The sequence below is a fragment of the Marmota monax genome, unplaced genomic scaffold (genome assembly GCF_021218885.2).
Source record: "Marmota monax isolate L192 unplaced genomic scaffold, Marmota_monax_Labrador192_F-V1.1 WCK01_AAM20220418_F8-fsc00197, whole genome shotgun sequence".
NCBI classification, from domain to species: Eukaryota; Metazoa; Chordata; class Mammalia; order Rodentia; family Sciuridae; genus Marmota; species Marmota monax.
Window position 1 is genome coordinate 2,309,631 of NW_026694815.1, and position 16,332 is coordinate 2,325,962.

The 16,332-nt window shown below is 39.7% G+C and overlaps 1 protein-coding gene and 1 long non-coding RNA gene across 2 annotated transcripts in view; both read left to right on the plus strand.

Annotated features, from left to right (window-relative positions):
* Positions 1–5,940: 5,940 nt before the first annotated feature.
* Positions 5,941–16,332, plus strand: part of Zdhhc2 (zinc finger DHHC-type palmitoyltransferase 2) — a 63,731-nt gene continuing 53,339 nt past the window's right edge. The window contains exon 1 of the mRNA XM_046425980.2: positions 5,941–6,184. Coding sequence (XP_046281936.1) covers positions 6,058–6,184 — 127 coding nt within the window. The 5' untranslated portion in view covers positions 5,941–6,057. The remainder of the gene's footprint in view (positions 6,185–16,332) is intronic.
* On the plus strand, positions 6,202–13,278 carry LOC131423466 (uncharacterized). The gene is made up of 2 exons (XR_009225081.1): positions 6,202–7,925; positions 8,525–13,278. It is a non-coding gene; the product is annotated as an uncharacterized LOC131423466 (long non-coding RNA).

The window sequence follows — 16,332 nt, forward strand, 5'->3', positions numbered from 1 at the left end:
GTTTCTCACACGAACATACGTTTTAGTTGCATTGTTTCTTACATAAAGCCTGTCTTGTGAATATTCAGAGGCGATAGTATGTCAAGTCAGTTCTGTCCAACACAACTTCCTACAATGATGGAAATGGAAATATCCTAGGTCCATATTTTCCAACATGGCAATCACTAGCCACTTGTGGCTATTGAGTATTTGAAATACCATGTTTGCAACAAAGGAACTGAATTTTTTATTTAATTAGTTTTGATTTTAATTTGAATCCCATGTATGGCTAGTGGCACTTATTGGACAATGCAGGTCTGGAGAGTGTGAGTTGAAGGGCACCAAGTAATCTCCTCTGTCCCCAAATTCTCATATCCCTATTTCTCACAGTGCCTCAGTCACCATGGGCTGAAACTGACCCTTTAAGAAGTGGGATGCTGAATGAAATTAAAACTGTGCCACAGCAGAAACTTCTAGAGTCCTGGGAATGTCCCCATCTTTTTGTGTGATATATGTATGTGTAAACTCATCAAACTTGAGTTGGATAATGAGTTGTTGTTATGGTTTTGATATGAAGTGTCTCCCAAAAGCTCATATGTGAATCAATGCAAAACAAAACAAAACAAAACAAAAAAAAAAACTAGAGGTAAAATGATTAGGTTATGAGAGCCTTAACCTGATCAGTGTGTTAATCTATTTTAGGATTCACTGGATAGTAACTGTAGGTAGATTAGATGGGACAGGAAGAGGTAGGTCATGGGGGCTTGTCTTTGGGGTTTATGTTTTTTGTCCCTGTTGAACAGAGCTCTGCTTCCCGTCTTGAGCTGCTTTCCTCCATCACACTCTTCCACCATGATATTCTGCCTCAGCTCAAGCCTGAGGAATGTGGCTAGCCATTTATAAACTGAGATCTGTGAAACCATGAGCCCCCAAATAAACTTCCCCTCCTCTAATTGTGCTTGTCATGTCTTTTGGTCACAGCAGCAAAAAGCTGAGTACAACAGTGATTACCAGGTCCTCACCATATTTTTATGTTACACCTCAATAAAACATTGAAAAAGAAAAACTCTCTGTGCCAGTCAGGATTTCAACACATAGTTGACTCTCTCTCTCTCTCTCTCTCTCTCTCTCTCTCTCTCTCTCTCACACACACACACACACACACACACACACGTTTTTGGAGGTGTATAGGCCATGCACAGAATCAAAAGAAAGCCTGGAGCTAGAAGAAGAAGCTAGGGCATGGTTAACATGCTGCCACCAAGAAAGTTTGCTTAGGATGCCACTGTTGACCTTAACATCACTGGACACTTGAAACCACTCTGGTAATTGAAACTTCAACTCTACAGGGTCTCATATAATAAATTATAATTGAACATATGCCATCATATCAACCTTAAAAATCCATGCTGTAGCTGACAATCCATGGGGAGGGAATACTTGCTCACCTTTTGGGTTCATGGGCCCTGCCCTGTCCCATTTAGGGTTAATAAAGGGGGTCAGTGTAGGCAAAAATATTTAATTGAAAATTTCCAATTTATTTGTTGTACCGAGGATTGAATCCAGAGGCACTTTACCACTGAGCTACATCCCCAGGCATTTCTCTCTTTTTAATTTTGCTAAGCCAGCCTCTAATTTAGGTTCCTCCTGCCTCAGCCTCCTGAGTCACTGGGATTACAGGTGTGCACACCACCTGACTCCAACTTAATTTTATACAGAGTAACCTGAGTGTAAACTATAAAGAAAAAAACAGCATAATCAAAGTGACTTACTATACAGAAAGGTTTTTTTGTTTTTTTTGGTCTTTTGAATTTTCAGATTAGGGTTGATATTTTTATTAATTAATAATTAGCCCCTAAATTATAATATAAAACTATATAATTATAATATAATTACAATTAATTATAATTATATATAATTGATCATTAAGTTAGAATTTATAATTGCCTTAATTAAGTTCATGGTTGATGCTATTTAATCTATGAAAAATAAGGTTCAGGAGAGCTACACCGCTTGGTGTGTGCCTGCCACCTAGTGGCAGGACACATTAACACTGCTGTAGAAATACTGGAGAGCTTGAAAGGTGAGGTGGGCCAGTTTGCCCCACTTTACAGTTTTACCAGTGTTTTGTGCCAATCAGTTCTATACTTAGACCTTTGAAATAATCTTTCATTCTACATAGTTTCATTCTAGTATAACTAAAAACATAAATCTATGGGGGACAAAACACATCTAAGCATTATTTCATCCACACATTTCCTGGAGACCCTCATCATTACACAAAATACATGTATAAAGATGTGAATTTGTTGTCAACATACCTTATATATAATCAGAGATAAAATAAATTATGGTATAATGGTGTATTAAGAATTGTAATGCAAATATATATATATGAATGACTGGTTCTGTTTTACATGTGTCCAGAAATAGGTGGTTTGGGTGTGTGATTCTTTTCCCAGAAAATATCTTGATTACTTATAAACATCCAAGCTAACACTAGTCACTGATGTCATAGATTACTGGCTTCTAAAGGAATTCCCCCTCTCTTCCTCCCGAAAAGTGATAGGAAAATAATCAAAGAGGATCTCTTTCAAAAGGAAGAAATAAATATCAAACAAGTAACTGAATGAAATCAATAAAGATAGGAGGTTTGGCTGGAAAGGTGAGATAAGGTTGGCATAGGCAGTATGAATGGAGGTCTGTGCTCCCTGAGACAAGGTGAATCTGTGGCTGCCTGGGTTTGGTTGGCATGCCATCTTGATTCATACTTGCAAGGAAGTAAATGAAAAATTTAATCCAGATCTGGAAGTAGGAGGACAATTTGGAGTACTAACCATAAAGTCATGATAAGATTTGAGGTTTGGGGACTGAAGAATCTAGGTTTTCTCATGGAAGCAGGATCTGATCATAGGAATTTGAAATTTTGAAAGCTGAATGATATTAATAAATTTGAGTGGACAGAGCATCCAGGCAGAAGCTTGGAGTTATGATCATCAGGACCTGGGTGGAACAGGCCTTTCTTCCCTTCTCAGGTGCTCTCTCCCCTCATCTTCTTTTCCTGGCTGCCTTGTTTCTCCTTCTCTCCCCTAGTGTTGCCCTCTCCCTTCTTTGCTGTGGCGGACTCCCTTTTTCATAAGTGGCCACGTCAGTTCTAGTTACACACAAAACCCACAATTTCATGTAACTTCTAAATATCTAATTTAAAGTTGGTGAGTTGAAACTTGTTTCTCTCTCTAAAGAGTAATTCTCTAGTATAGCTTCTTAATTGTCACTTTCAAAAATATTTCCTGTTGATATAAAGTCCTAAAGAAGGGGAGAGGGAAAACCAAAGCTTATTCTTAAAAATAAAAGTAATCCTTCCACTCCAACAAAGTCTGGTATCTACAGGTTGGCTACTGACCAAAGAGCTTACATTTGTATGTGCATGTTTATGCCTAATTAGAGACTATGTGAAGATAAATCCTGTCATTGTGTGGCAGAGACAATTCTTCCTGCACTAGACTTATCTATCTATCTATCTATCTATCTATTTATGGGAATTGAACCCAGGGATACTTTACCACTGAGCCACATCCCCAGCACTTTTTATTATTCAATTTTGAGACAGGGTCTCACTAAGTTGCTGAGGCTAGCCTTGAACTTGTGATCCTCCTGTCTCAGGCATGGGCCATTGATGTCCCCCCCCCAACATTTTTTTAAAGATAATAATGAGTGCAGAATTCAGTAATATTTGTATCCTTAAAAAAGTAAAAACTTGCAAAATATTCCATAAACATTAATATAAATATGAACAATTTAATACTATTTTGGGTGATAAAAAATGTGGCCTCCACCAATCTTAGTTACATATTCACATTCTTCCAAAAGGTTAAAAGATAGGACAACTATATAGAATGCCCTTCGGCTCACAACCTCAAGCCCGCATAAGATGAGGAACAGCACAGGACACTGAAGCATCCAGTATCTAAAGAGGCACAATTTGCACTTTCTCCAGGGCTTTCAGTGTAAGAAACTTGTTTTTATACCTCAGGAGTCTCTACTGACTTTCACTTGACTGATTGTCAAGGTAGTTCAGTCCAGTTAGGGATTTTAATTCTTGTTAATCTCTTGTATTTATTTTGTACATGGCCTCATAGATGCCAAGCAGGTACTCTATCACTGAGCCTCACCCCTAACCTCCTTAGCCTACTCTAATTAGAAGCACAAAATTTTCTTTCCATAGGTAAAATTGAGGACTCAAGGAAAATTATATTTTTATACCTTTCTACCCTACAGAATGTCCAAAAAGAATATAAAGTGCTACAGAAAAACAGTGGGGTGAAGTATTTTTTATTTTGATGATTCGGGATCCTATAGAAATTTTCTATGCATTTTTGAATGGAAGTGAAGAGATTGTGTGAGAGCAATGTAGTAGCTATTTCAGTAGAGATTAGTTTACTGCTTAATTCAGTCACAAAAATTAATCACAAAAACAGGAGAGCTTAATTTGACTTAATTCCTGTAAATGAGAACCTTATACATGAATATAAAGTAATTTCATTCGATATGGTTGCTCTGTGGTGTAAATATACATATTCAATAGGTTAAGTAAAATTATGACCATTTCATATAATAATTACATTATCTAATTCAGATGCACTACATTGATTTAAGTGTTTTCCTGTGGAATCAGATGCGTTTATAATCGGATGAACCAGAAAAAAAGGAAACATCCTCAGAAGAATTTGTATTTTTTTTTCTGTTCATCCATCATAAACTCGGTAGGTTTGATTTAACTACCCTTAGGTGTCCTTCCAGCGTTTTAGGCAATCACTTTAGAAGCAGCTACATGCTAAATTTAGAATCGCCACAACAAAAGAAAACTTTGTAGTAACAAAAGGGTGGAGGAAAAGAGTGCCAGGAGGAACCATCAGGCTCTTGGGAAGGGGTACTGGTAATGGACACTCTAACAATCATGAAATAATTTAGCAAAAGAGTTAAACTACTCGGAGTAAATAACTTCCGTTACTAATTCCAGTGGTCTCTGGATTCTCAAACCAAAATGCTCTTTCCTGGCTTCACATCCCCTGACACACCCGAAGGAAGACCACTCTACAACCCCCTTTAGTGGTGCATTTCTGACACCACCACCACCCCCAAAAGAAAAACAAAACATCCAGTCCGTGCAGTAGACAAAGTAATCTTTCTCACAGTCAAACAGTATTTTCACAAGTCAAGAACCTGGCGCACCCTCTCTGTCCTCCACGTTTGCTGGCGCCCACTACTTGAATCGAGTATGTTCCAAGTAGGATGCAAGGACATTGGCCTCAGCGCCCACAGACCTTCTAATGGCGCATTTATCGCGATGGGCCACCGGTCCCTACTAGCCCAGGGCAGGCGCAGAGGGCCAGCTTCCCGGGTCTGCAGGGTCGCCCTTGTCTCCCCTTCCCCGCGCGCCTCCGACGCTAAGTGTAGCGGCTCCCGCGTCCCAACTTCCCCGAGAGGCGGGCGCCTGGGGAGGGTCACCCAGTGATCTAACCCCAACCCCCGGTGATCAAGGCCAAGGAGCCCCGGAGCTCCCACTTCCACCTGTTTACCCCGGAATTCAGGATCAAACCCGGAGGCAGTGGGGCCAAGGTGGGCAACTTCACTCCCTCCCCGGGTGTCTCTCAAGTACCCAGTGGCGAGAGGGCGCGCGGGTCGCGAAGGGCCCCCTGAGCGCAGCGGAGACGCCCGGAGTCCCCAGAAAGCCCGCCCGAGGGCGCAGCGGCCACGCCGAGGGAGGCGGCGAGGCGGGAGCGACGGGGCGGGGGCGGAGCGGAGCCTCCCGCCTCCTCCTCCTCCTCGGCCTCCTCCCCCTCGGCCTCCTCCCGCAGCCGCCGCCTCCGCCGGGCTGAGCAGCCGGGAGTCCGCGGCGCTGGCTCGTGGGCTGCGCGATGGGGAGTTAGCGCCACGGCGGCGGCAGTGGCCGCAGCTCAACCGGCCGCCGCCCCCGGGCCCGTCCAGCCTGGGGCGCCGGGCGCGGCCAGCCCGCCCCGTAGCCAGGCCCGCTGGCGGCGGCGGCGGCAGAGCTGGGCAGGTGGATGCGGCTGGAAGATGGCGCCCTCGGGCCCGGGCAGCATCAGGCGGCGGTGCCGGCGGGTGCTCTACTGGATCCCGGTGGTCTTCATCAGCCTCCTGCTGGGCTGGTCCTACTACGCCTACGCCGTCCAGCTGTGCATAGGTGAGTGCGCGCCTCTGGCGCTGGCCAGCACTCTGGCCCACCCCCGGCCCTGGAGGGAGGGCACCAGCCTGCCCACAGCCTCTCCGTTCTTCCCTCACCCCTCGCGGCCCATCGTGACAGTCCCGGGACTCCGGGAGCCCAGCCCACTCAGCCGCACTTCCACTCTCCCCACCCGGTCTCCCCTGCGCCCCGGGAGCTGGGACTAGCAGCATCTCCGCTGACACCGAGGCCCTAAACAGCCTCCGGGCAACCTTCTAACACTGCCTTTACGCTCGCCTTCCCCTTACAACCTTGGGGTTACCGGGTCACCTCCTCCCCAGGCACACGCAGCCCAGCACCCCTACTGCCTTCCCTAAGCACCGCCATTCCAGCCACACCCCCTACGTGGGTAGGACTGTATCAGCAACAACTGTGGGCTCAGCTGCCCGCAGCCTCCTCCAAGAAGTGAGGCCGGGAGGTTACACCAGAGGCTGGAGGGCTCCAAGCTGGGCCCCGGATCCTAGCTGTGCCTAACCCATGCAGGGATGGCCTCTGGTGGCAGGTTCTTTGCTGGTTGTCATGAATCCACTTTTAAAAAAATTTGTGACAGCGCTCAAGGGCGTTTTAGCTGCCTTTATGATTTGAGAATTGTCAGTTGGATACTTTCTAGTTAAGAAGAGTTGGAGGGGGATGAGCTGCTAAAAAGTATTTTTGAAGACATGCAATACACAGGACCATTACTTCGAAATGAGGATAATGGGGATGGGGAAATCATGTGAGGTTTTGATATCAGCAGAGTCAAATGGCTCCAGGCCAAGTTTGAGGCTCCTGAATTGGTGGGTAGGGTACTTTCAATGGGAAGACTTTTTTTTTTTTTCTTAAGTTGGTTATGCACAAGCAGGAAACGCAGTTATGCTGGCTTCTACCTTCAGAGGTTTTGTAAAAGCTGGTCTGGGTTATCGGAAAAAATAAAATGTTAAAACAGAAGGCAGTCTTTCTGCCAGTAACTTGTGGATGCTTTCTGTGTCTACTGTTCCTCCTAGCAAAGTGTTTTTGCTCTATAAGCATTAGCGTTGGGTGGAAGAGAGGAAAAGATTAGATAATACCCTATTTAGTAGCATTTAAGCATTTTTAAAGGTTTAAGGCTGAGACGTTAGATTCTAACCTCAAAATGTTATCGCTGTGAGAAATAGGGTCCGAATAATACACCAAAATAATTGCTGACATAACTTTTAAGAGAATTGAGACTAGCTTCCCATTTTATATAGTTTTTAATAGTTTTGAAATCTGCACTTAGTACTTTGTTTACTAGCTTTAAAAACAATCTTAATCCAAAAAGTAAAAAAGTGAGACTACAAAAATAACAAAGAAAAAAAGATTGGGCTGTACTGACATCTTCATGACAATTCTTCTGGATATGTGGTATTCCAATCATGTATAATGTATAGAAAGAAAGTGAGGAAAAAGCATTGCATTTTATATTAATAGTTAATATTAAAATAGCTTGCCTTATTGCTATACACTCTGTATGTTACATAACCACTAGGAATCTTTGCTGTATTTTATTCCTTCACCTTGTAGAAACAGTAAAAATATCAATTAGTTGGTGTACAGGAGGAAAGTCCTAGAAGGCCTTCTTTTTCAAAACAGGCAGCTTATTTTCCTGTATTATCACATTAGGCTAAGAAGCTTAGCCTGGCACAGTGTCGTGTCCATCAGGAGGAAACATTTGAAGGCAGAAAGAGCTTTTCTTCTCTAACAGGTACCAGATGCAACATGGGAGGTCTTGCTGTATTGGATAGACTAGTGATGGGTGAGGAATTACTGTTATATATGAGCCATATTTTTATATATACTTTATGTTTAAGACAAACTTAAAGTAACATAAAATCCACATCACTATTTTCATAATTGACATTTTGATTAAGAAGGAGAATGCCTCTTTTTATACTACCTAAGTGAAGGTCTGTCATTGATACTTGACCTAGTGATCCTAAGTCTCTTACCCCTGCTCGTGACTGCCTACTTGGCTTGGCACAAATGCCTCCCAGAGTGAAAGCAATCAATAAATGATCTTGATCCCAGTACCAGGAAAAATAAACAAATGATCTTGAATAAACAAACAAAGGATTCTGAGGCAATATCCCCTAGGTTGTCAGAAAGTAGTTTTTACATTTTTATTGCCATAGAAACACAAAAGGAAGTAATCATAAAAAGTCTAGATCCTAGGGTCTGGAAGACAGATAAATTGAAGCTGTATTTGATTCTAGAAACTATGGCAGTTTAGGAATGGTAAACCCAAAAGTCTTGCATGCCTTGGTTGGGTGTGAAATTGAGATTAACTGTATAATTCTTTTCTAGGCATTGGGAAAGATGGCAACTAGATTGATGCACAAAACCAGCCTCTGCTGCTTTTCACAAACAAAGAAAATGGAATGCCAGCTCCCACCCCCACTCCCAGCATTAATCACATCTTATTTTGCCCTGTCCTTTGTGGAGTTTTTCCCCTCTTGGAAATTGCTATTTATAGTCATATTTTAAAAATTTTCTCATATAAAACATTGGCCAGGGTTGGGACCAGAGGCAGGTGGGTCAGGGGCTGGAAAGTAGAGGAGGTCTCAAACAAACAAGGTGATTTACCCTGGTCCTTCCTTTCACATCTGCTGTCAGCTAGAGATGACCCTGAATATAAATTGCTGTGTGCCCTTTGCTGAGTGAACTGCAATTTAGGAGTAGTGCTTATCCTGGTATCCTTGGAAACTGGAGATAATGATTCCTCATTACAGTTAGTTTCTATATTTAACTGTGTGCATGTGTGTGGCTCTCTAGGCACTTTTTCAGTTAGCATAATTTTTTTCTTCATGTTTGTATTGTATAAAAATAACTCTTATCTTTTTGGAATATGTGTATATGTAAAATATGTGGGATATACTGATAGTGTGACAGTCAAGTGTTTCAAGTATCCCTGGCTTCTTTTTCGTCTTACTTATCTTTAATTCCTTTAATTATTAGCTGTCTTATTTGCCATACAATAAATTCAAAGGGAAAAATTTGTAAGGTGGTACTTCAAGACAGAACTAGTGGAGCAAGGGTGATTCATAGCCTCAGATATGCCTGATTTGGTGGACACACTGAACCCCGTTTATATGTTTATATGTGGTAGTTATTAGTTTAACTTTGCTCATTGTAGAAGGTAATTGAAGTTTTCCTTTTAAATGCTAACATTTAAATTGTTGTGATTATTTTTAAACTTTCATTCTGTTATAATTTCAAATTTACTAAAAACTTGCTAGAGTATTATAATAACTGCCACATATTCTCATGTAACCATTTTGGTTTCCATTTTTTCTATAGTGTATTACTTCTCTGCTCTCTTTATGGGCAGGTGCTAGGAGACATTGACTGTTGTGTTGTGTACTCACATTTCCATGTTTGCTTATGCTTTTACTTAAGTAATTTTTACAAAATCATGAAGAACGACAAGTTCCGAGGTCATCTAGGCCAACCTCTTCCTGTATCATGGATGAAGCAGTTTAATGTTCAAAGTTGCTACAAGTTCTGTCCTGTTCCCGAGTTACCCAGTGAAGGTGTCAGCTGTGACTTTCACTGCTGTGGCACACATATCAAAATGTCTCCCTTCTTACCAAACGCCTCACCAAATATCCTAACCCAGTGAATTTGTATAGCAGGTCTTTTTAATACTCTTGTTGTTGTTTAGTAAGAATTAACACAGCTCTGAAAATAGCTAATAGCCTTTATACAATGATTTCAGAGTTTTAGAAGGCTATATAGTTTGGGCCAAAGAGTGAATATTTCTGGCTTTGCTAGCCATGTGGTAGAGAGCAGCCATAGAAAATACTTAACAAATTGGCCGTGGTTGTGTTCCAGTAAAACTTTATTGACAAAAATAGTTGGCAAATCAGATATTTGCCGACTTTTGGGGTATGTTAGAAGTTATACCATTAGAGCATTGAGGCTTTAACTCATTAGCAAAATGGTCTTTCTTAATAAACATTCCTCAACAATGATTGCAATTTCTTATATTGTACACATTACTGGAGATATTTAAGAATTAAAAGAAGTAATCCACAAACTTAAGAATCAGTTTGGGGTATATATAATTGTGTTTTCTATTTTTCATGCAAACAAATATCTCTGAGGATAAAATATATAAAACCTTATATTCTATTAAGCTGTGATCTACCATTAACTCAAGGCCATTGCAAGTTCAAAGATGGAGATTGAAGGGTCTCTAAAGTGCCTTCCAGCAGGAAATGAATTCGAGCCATGCAGAAAGGAACATTATTATTATTTGTAAATTATCACTTTATAAACTATGTAGGACATTAAGGCTTTTTTCTTTATTTTTTTTAAGAGCAGACAGATGACCTTGGGAATATAGATGTTACTATCTATATGTAGTAAAATAATTTAAAATTAAACAGAAGGCACATACATAGAAAAATGATGCATATAAAACATTTGATTCCTAAGTTCTTTTAAGCATGATTTCTTATTGGCAATAGCATTGCCAAATACATATATTCTGTGATTTTTCTTGATATTGTTAAATATTTTAAAAGTTGAAGTTTATTAACCAAGGGTTTAAAATCTCAACATTTCTTCAAATCTAAAATTCAAATGTGCAACCTAAAATATGTTCCAAATTCTTGATCTATACTACATTTGACATTAATATAAATGGTTCAGGGGGAGGGAGGGACATAGGAGAAAAGATGCTACTTAAATTTTTCTTGGTTCCATTTAGTGTGTCATCAAATTATTTTTCTTTTGCTGTACTAGACAAGACATCATTACTGTTTGTTTAACTTCTATTAGAGATAATTTATATAAAGCAATTACCTTAGACTTAGCATGTAGGGATGCTCAGCAAATGTTAAATAAACTAATTTTTTGTGAATTTTTTTTACTTACTTTTATTTAACCTCTTTGGAGTATGAGAACATCCAGTTACATGGTGGAAATAAATAGAGAATCAGATCTTGCTGTCAGAACTCAATTTAAACTAAGGCTTATTGTAGCAAGGTTTGCTTTCAAAAGCTTCCTGAAAATGACATTCATGCCATTAAATAGGTGCATGTTTCTAGTAATTAAAAGCTGAGGGAGATTTCTTAAATCAAGGTAATTGTCTCTAGGGAAGGTGTGTCCACAGGGTTAGAAAGGAGTCAACTTGTGAAGCTTGCAGAAGGTTCATTCAAAACCATTCATTGACCCCTTGTTATATGCCAAGTGTTTTCCTCCCTAGATGACTTAGAGGAGAGCTTAATAGAGATCTTTTCCTAATAGCCAAGAAAAAAAATTGCCTGTGGGAAAGAATACAAAACTTCAAGCCTTTGCCAGCTTGGGCAGGAGGCAAGAGGTGTTACCTTTCAGAATGACCCTTCTGGGTGAGTGGTAGGAGAGCAGAAATGGAATATGAGACACAGCACTCCTGGGAACCTGGGTATTGGTTTTGGACCAATGTGAAAGGGTAATTAGTAAAGAAAATGCAAAGACTGAAGGGACTCTTAGGTAATAATGAATTCAAGTCATGTTATAAATCTTAATACACACACACACACACACGTATGTATGTATATCATGTATATCTCAGAGGTAGTTTATGACCAGCAGTTTTTGCCCCTGCTTCCAACTGGGTAGTTGTTTTAGCTCCCATGCTTCTTACATGATGCTTGGTTGGGCCACTTTTACTCTGCTGTCAGCCCAGGGCTTGTGACTTGGGTGAAACTGGGCAGAGAACTTCATGAATATAATTAATTGAATCTGTGAAAAGACTGGAAGACCTAGTTTGGAAAATGGACAGAAACCAAGAAAAGGTTGGTGAAGCCAAGCTGAGATTATTCTGGAATGGCCTTCTGAAGGAGCCACTGCCCTAGTGACTGGCCACCATGGAGCTCTGGAACCATCACTTCTGCCTGCAGCTTTGAAAAGTGGTTCCACTTCAGCTCCACAGGCTGAGTGCAGCTTGTTGTAGCCATGTCACAGGCCGTAGGTTTCAGCAAGCACAGGTGTTTGATCTCTTTTGCTTTCCATGAAGACAAATAGTGCCAGGAAGACTAAATAAGTAGATAAAACAAAAAACAAAGCAACAGCAACAAAAATGGAAAGTATTTTCCAGAGGTTAATGTATAAGAAGTTGAGATGTTCTCTCCACTGATTTTTTTGTTTGTTTCACTTGTTTGTGTTTTTCATCTTGATGGAAAATTTGTGATTTCCCTTCACAGAAAAATGGAACTATGGCTTAGATTTCATAATTTATACTGCTGATTTCATGTACTTTGACAGTTGAATCACATCTCCCAGCCTTCTTTTCTGTAGGAATTGGTGGGTTCATGGTTCCCTTGAGATTCTGGCACATTCTTTGTGATGACTGTAAAAATAACTGCCTCGTCTAACTTGAAAATGACAGAATAGAATATGGCATAGATTCTTCATGCTGTCCGTTGGGAAAGCAAGATTTCAAAGATCATTAGAAAGACAGTTTTAATATTATGTGAAATTATATTATTGCATATTATAATTTAGAAATAGTACAGAGAATTAATAAAAACATAACAATTGGAGTTTTTTAGTAGTCCATTAGAAAAACTGTTGAAATATGTTTTCTAACTCCTTCAGGGGAGTTTTATTAACATGTATTTATTGTTACATCAATCAGATGCCCACAGTGGAAAAAGTGGGCAGAAAAAAATTATCAAGGCAGAAGGTAGGAGTCTGGGGCAGTGGCAGAAGGTAGATGCCCTGATTTTTAAAAAAAATATATGATAGCAATAAAGAAGGCAACTGTGATGGCCTGAGGGTTCTCATTTAAAAATTATAGCACCACATTTTTGTAACACTTATGTAGCTTCTTTCCTAATTTGACTTTTCACTTGATTATAGCTTTTAAATTCAGTTATAAATATTAGTGCCCAAGGTGTTACAAATCTGTTTTTATTTGGGAGATAAATATATATGCTGTGTTTATTGTGAGCAAAAATAATATGCTGTGTTTATCATCTTAGCACTCCTTTGCACTTCTCTACTTAACGATTGTTCATTTTAGATATGTCGTTGATTATATTTTAAAAATACAAATGAAGTGCTTTGGTCAATGCCTGGGTTTTATTTCTCTGCCAGTGTTTTCTCCATGGTATCCTGAAATTTCCCTCCATATGAAGTGTGCAATTAAGCATTTTTGCTGTACCTAAGTTAATTTGACCTCCTTGGATTTATTCACTAGCATTGCTATTCCAAAGGAGCAGGATAGTCCAAAAGTGTCTATTAAGGGAGGGGGGGGGGAAGCTTTGTCATGGTTGTCTATGTTCTTGTGTGCAGATAAAATTAAATTTGTGTCTGTGTGTTTATTGCATCATGTAAAAAACTGAATTTTCATTGTATTTGAAGAGTATGTGTGGAGTGACATAATTTAAAATTCAGACTAGGGGAGAGGGGTATAGCTCAGTGGTAGAACATGTGCCTGGCATGTGGGAAGCCCTGGGTTCAATCCCTAGTACCAAAACAAAAACCTCATCCCAGATTGTGCCCCTGATCCCTTTGGGAGCTGTGGGTTATCGCAAAGAGGTATGGAAGCTGGATCTGAAGTGTGGCTTTTCAGCAGAGTTGTCGGGACGTGAGGAATGGCAGGATTTAAAATAGTGTCTGTAATGTACACATAATCCACATCTTGCATACTGTAGGGGAAAAGACAGCCTGCAGCAGAACAGCTGAGCTTGAGATGTCACAAAAGACACCTGATGCCATTTATAGAAAAAAGACTTTCAGTTATGAGCCTCAAGCTGAAAGTCATAAGCCTGTTCCCAATTGCAGGGGCCAGTTAGTGGTCAAGTTTATTACCAAGTAGGCAACTTGATGTGACATGTATTAGGAAGAAAGGCAGTCAGGAATTTATGCACTTAACTATGACTTGTGATTATTTAGGGCATCCCTAGAGAGGTCAGTTAATGTAGAAAGATGGAGGGCAGAGACCAGTTTGACTTAAACAGGGCTTTAGTTATAGCATATTTTAATGAAATACAGCTTATTCTATGACGACTACATACTGAAAAATAATATATATAGAACTGAGAACTGTATGTTAGAAGGGGAAAGGTGGCAGGGATTCACTATAGGCTTTCATAAATTTGCCCTTTAACAAAATGCAAAATCTAAGAATTGAATGCTTTTCAACCAGCCATAATTTTGGAACACACTTTTTGTTTATTCAAAAAAATATCTATTGACTGTTCTTGGAGCTTATAGTCTAGTTGGGATGGAGAGGAGAACAAATAATAAACATACATAAATGGGTTATATAATTTGTTGGAGAGTCCTAAGCATCATGACAAAAAGCAAAAAAAAAAAAAAAAAAAAAAAAAGCAGGGCAAGAAAGATTGGGGAAGCCAGGGAAGGTTTCAATTTTAAATAAGGTGGCAGGAGTGTGCAGGGGACTTTAAGTGAAGACTTGGAGGAACTGGGGAATCTGATTATGCTGGTGTTAAAGAGAAATGGGTCTCGGGTAGAGGGAGTGGTTGGTATAAAAGCCCTGAGCAGGGATCTGCTCAACACGTTTGAGGAGGGACAAAGAGATCATTTGGGCTCGAGTAGAATGAGCAAGGAAAAGGAGATGACAAGATGAGAGAGGTAGGGCAGAGGTCCAGCTCTTACAGGACCTCTTAGGTCCACTTTTTTCAGCCTTACTTGGAGTGACATGAGAAATTATTTTAGAGAAGTAGCATGCTGTGACTTAGGTTTAAAAAACACTTTTTGGCTGCCCTAGAGCCTGGACTACTATATAAATCCTTATGAGTAATGATGGTGAATCCAACCCTGGTGTGGGTAGTGGAAATGGTGAGATGTGGTTAGATTCTGGATGTATTTTTAAAGTAGTGACAACAGAATTTCCTGACAGATAAATATGAGTTGCAAAAGAAAAGAGCCAAAAATATTTCCATTGTTCTCAGCCTGAGCAACTGGAATGATGGATATCAATCAAGATGCAAAAGGCTCTAGGTAGAGTAGAGTTGCAGGCAGAGGGATTGCCTTGGATGGTAATGGATACGTTGATGTTGAAATAGAAATGCTTAAGAGGCAGTTTCATATAGGAGTTTGGTAATGGGAGAAAGGTCTAGAATGGAGGAATCAGTTTGGGAGTCTTTGACGTGTAAGACTTGACAACAGAAAAATTTGTTCTCCCAAAAGACGGATAGACTACAAATTGATCAGAGAACTAGACCAAAAGTGATCAATACTGGGAACTTAAAAGTTAAGTAGAAAGTAGCAAAAACCAAGAAGGAGTGACCCCTTAGGTAGAAGAAAACTAAGAAAATGTGGTTTCCTGGAGCCTAGCAGGGAAAGGGCATTGACTTTGACAAAGATACTCATACATCAAGTAAAATGAGGTCTGAGAATTGAACAAGTGGATATTCAGCCCTTGTTGTGCATTAAAATGTTGACTCTTGGATTTAATGTGAAAGCATTACCAAAAAGTCACATATACCTATGTGTGAATTGCTGGGATATCTGAAATAATTCTGTCTAAATTTAAAAGGCTCTCCTCTGTTGGGTAAACTTAATTTTCTTTTTATCTGGAGATGGTGTACAGAAAATGTCATGGATGGTAACCACATCTAGTTTGTGCGTCATTGTAGCACTGGTGCCTGACAGGCTAACATGTAGTAGCATTCAGGACATTTGCTTTGTAGAATGAAAAATGAATGAATGCCTGCAAAATTGTTTAATTTGAGCTTGTGAACAAAGTGACATTTCAAGTGTCAAAGAACACTGAATCCTTCATGAAAGGACTTTCTGATTTAGCTTTTTATTTTTTATTCATTCAAGATGTTCATAAGTTTATAATATTTTTATGATTTCACATATAATAATAAAATACTTTCTTTTCTTCCTGGACTTCAAAATTTAATTATCTGTAATGAGAATTTAGAAGATAACATTGTAGAAGTCATTTGAAATTTTAAAAGATGATTAAATTATAATGATCTTTCTATAATAATAAATAATAACAATTTAAAGTGTGTAAAATATTCCCCCAGTGTGCTTATAAATCAGTCACTAAAATGTAAATGAAATGGATTTGCAGGAAGCATTCAAACTTAGCTTTGCCCAGACATTCTGTAATCCATTTTGGCAGTTTTCAGTTAACTAAAACC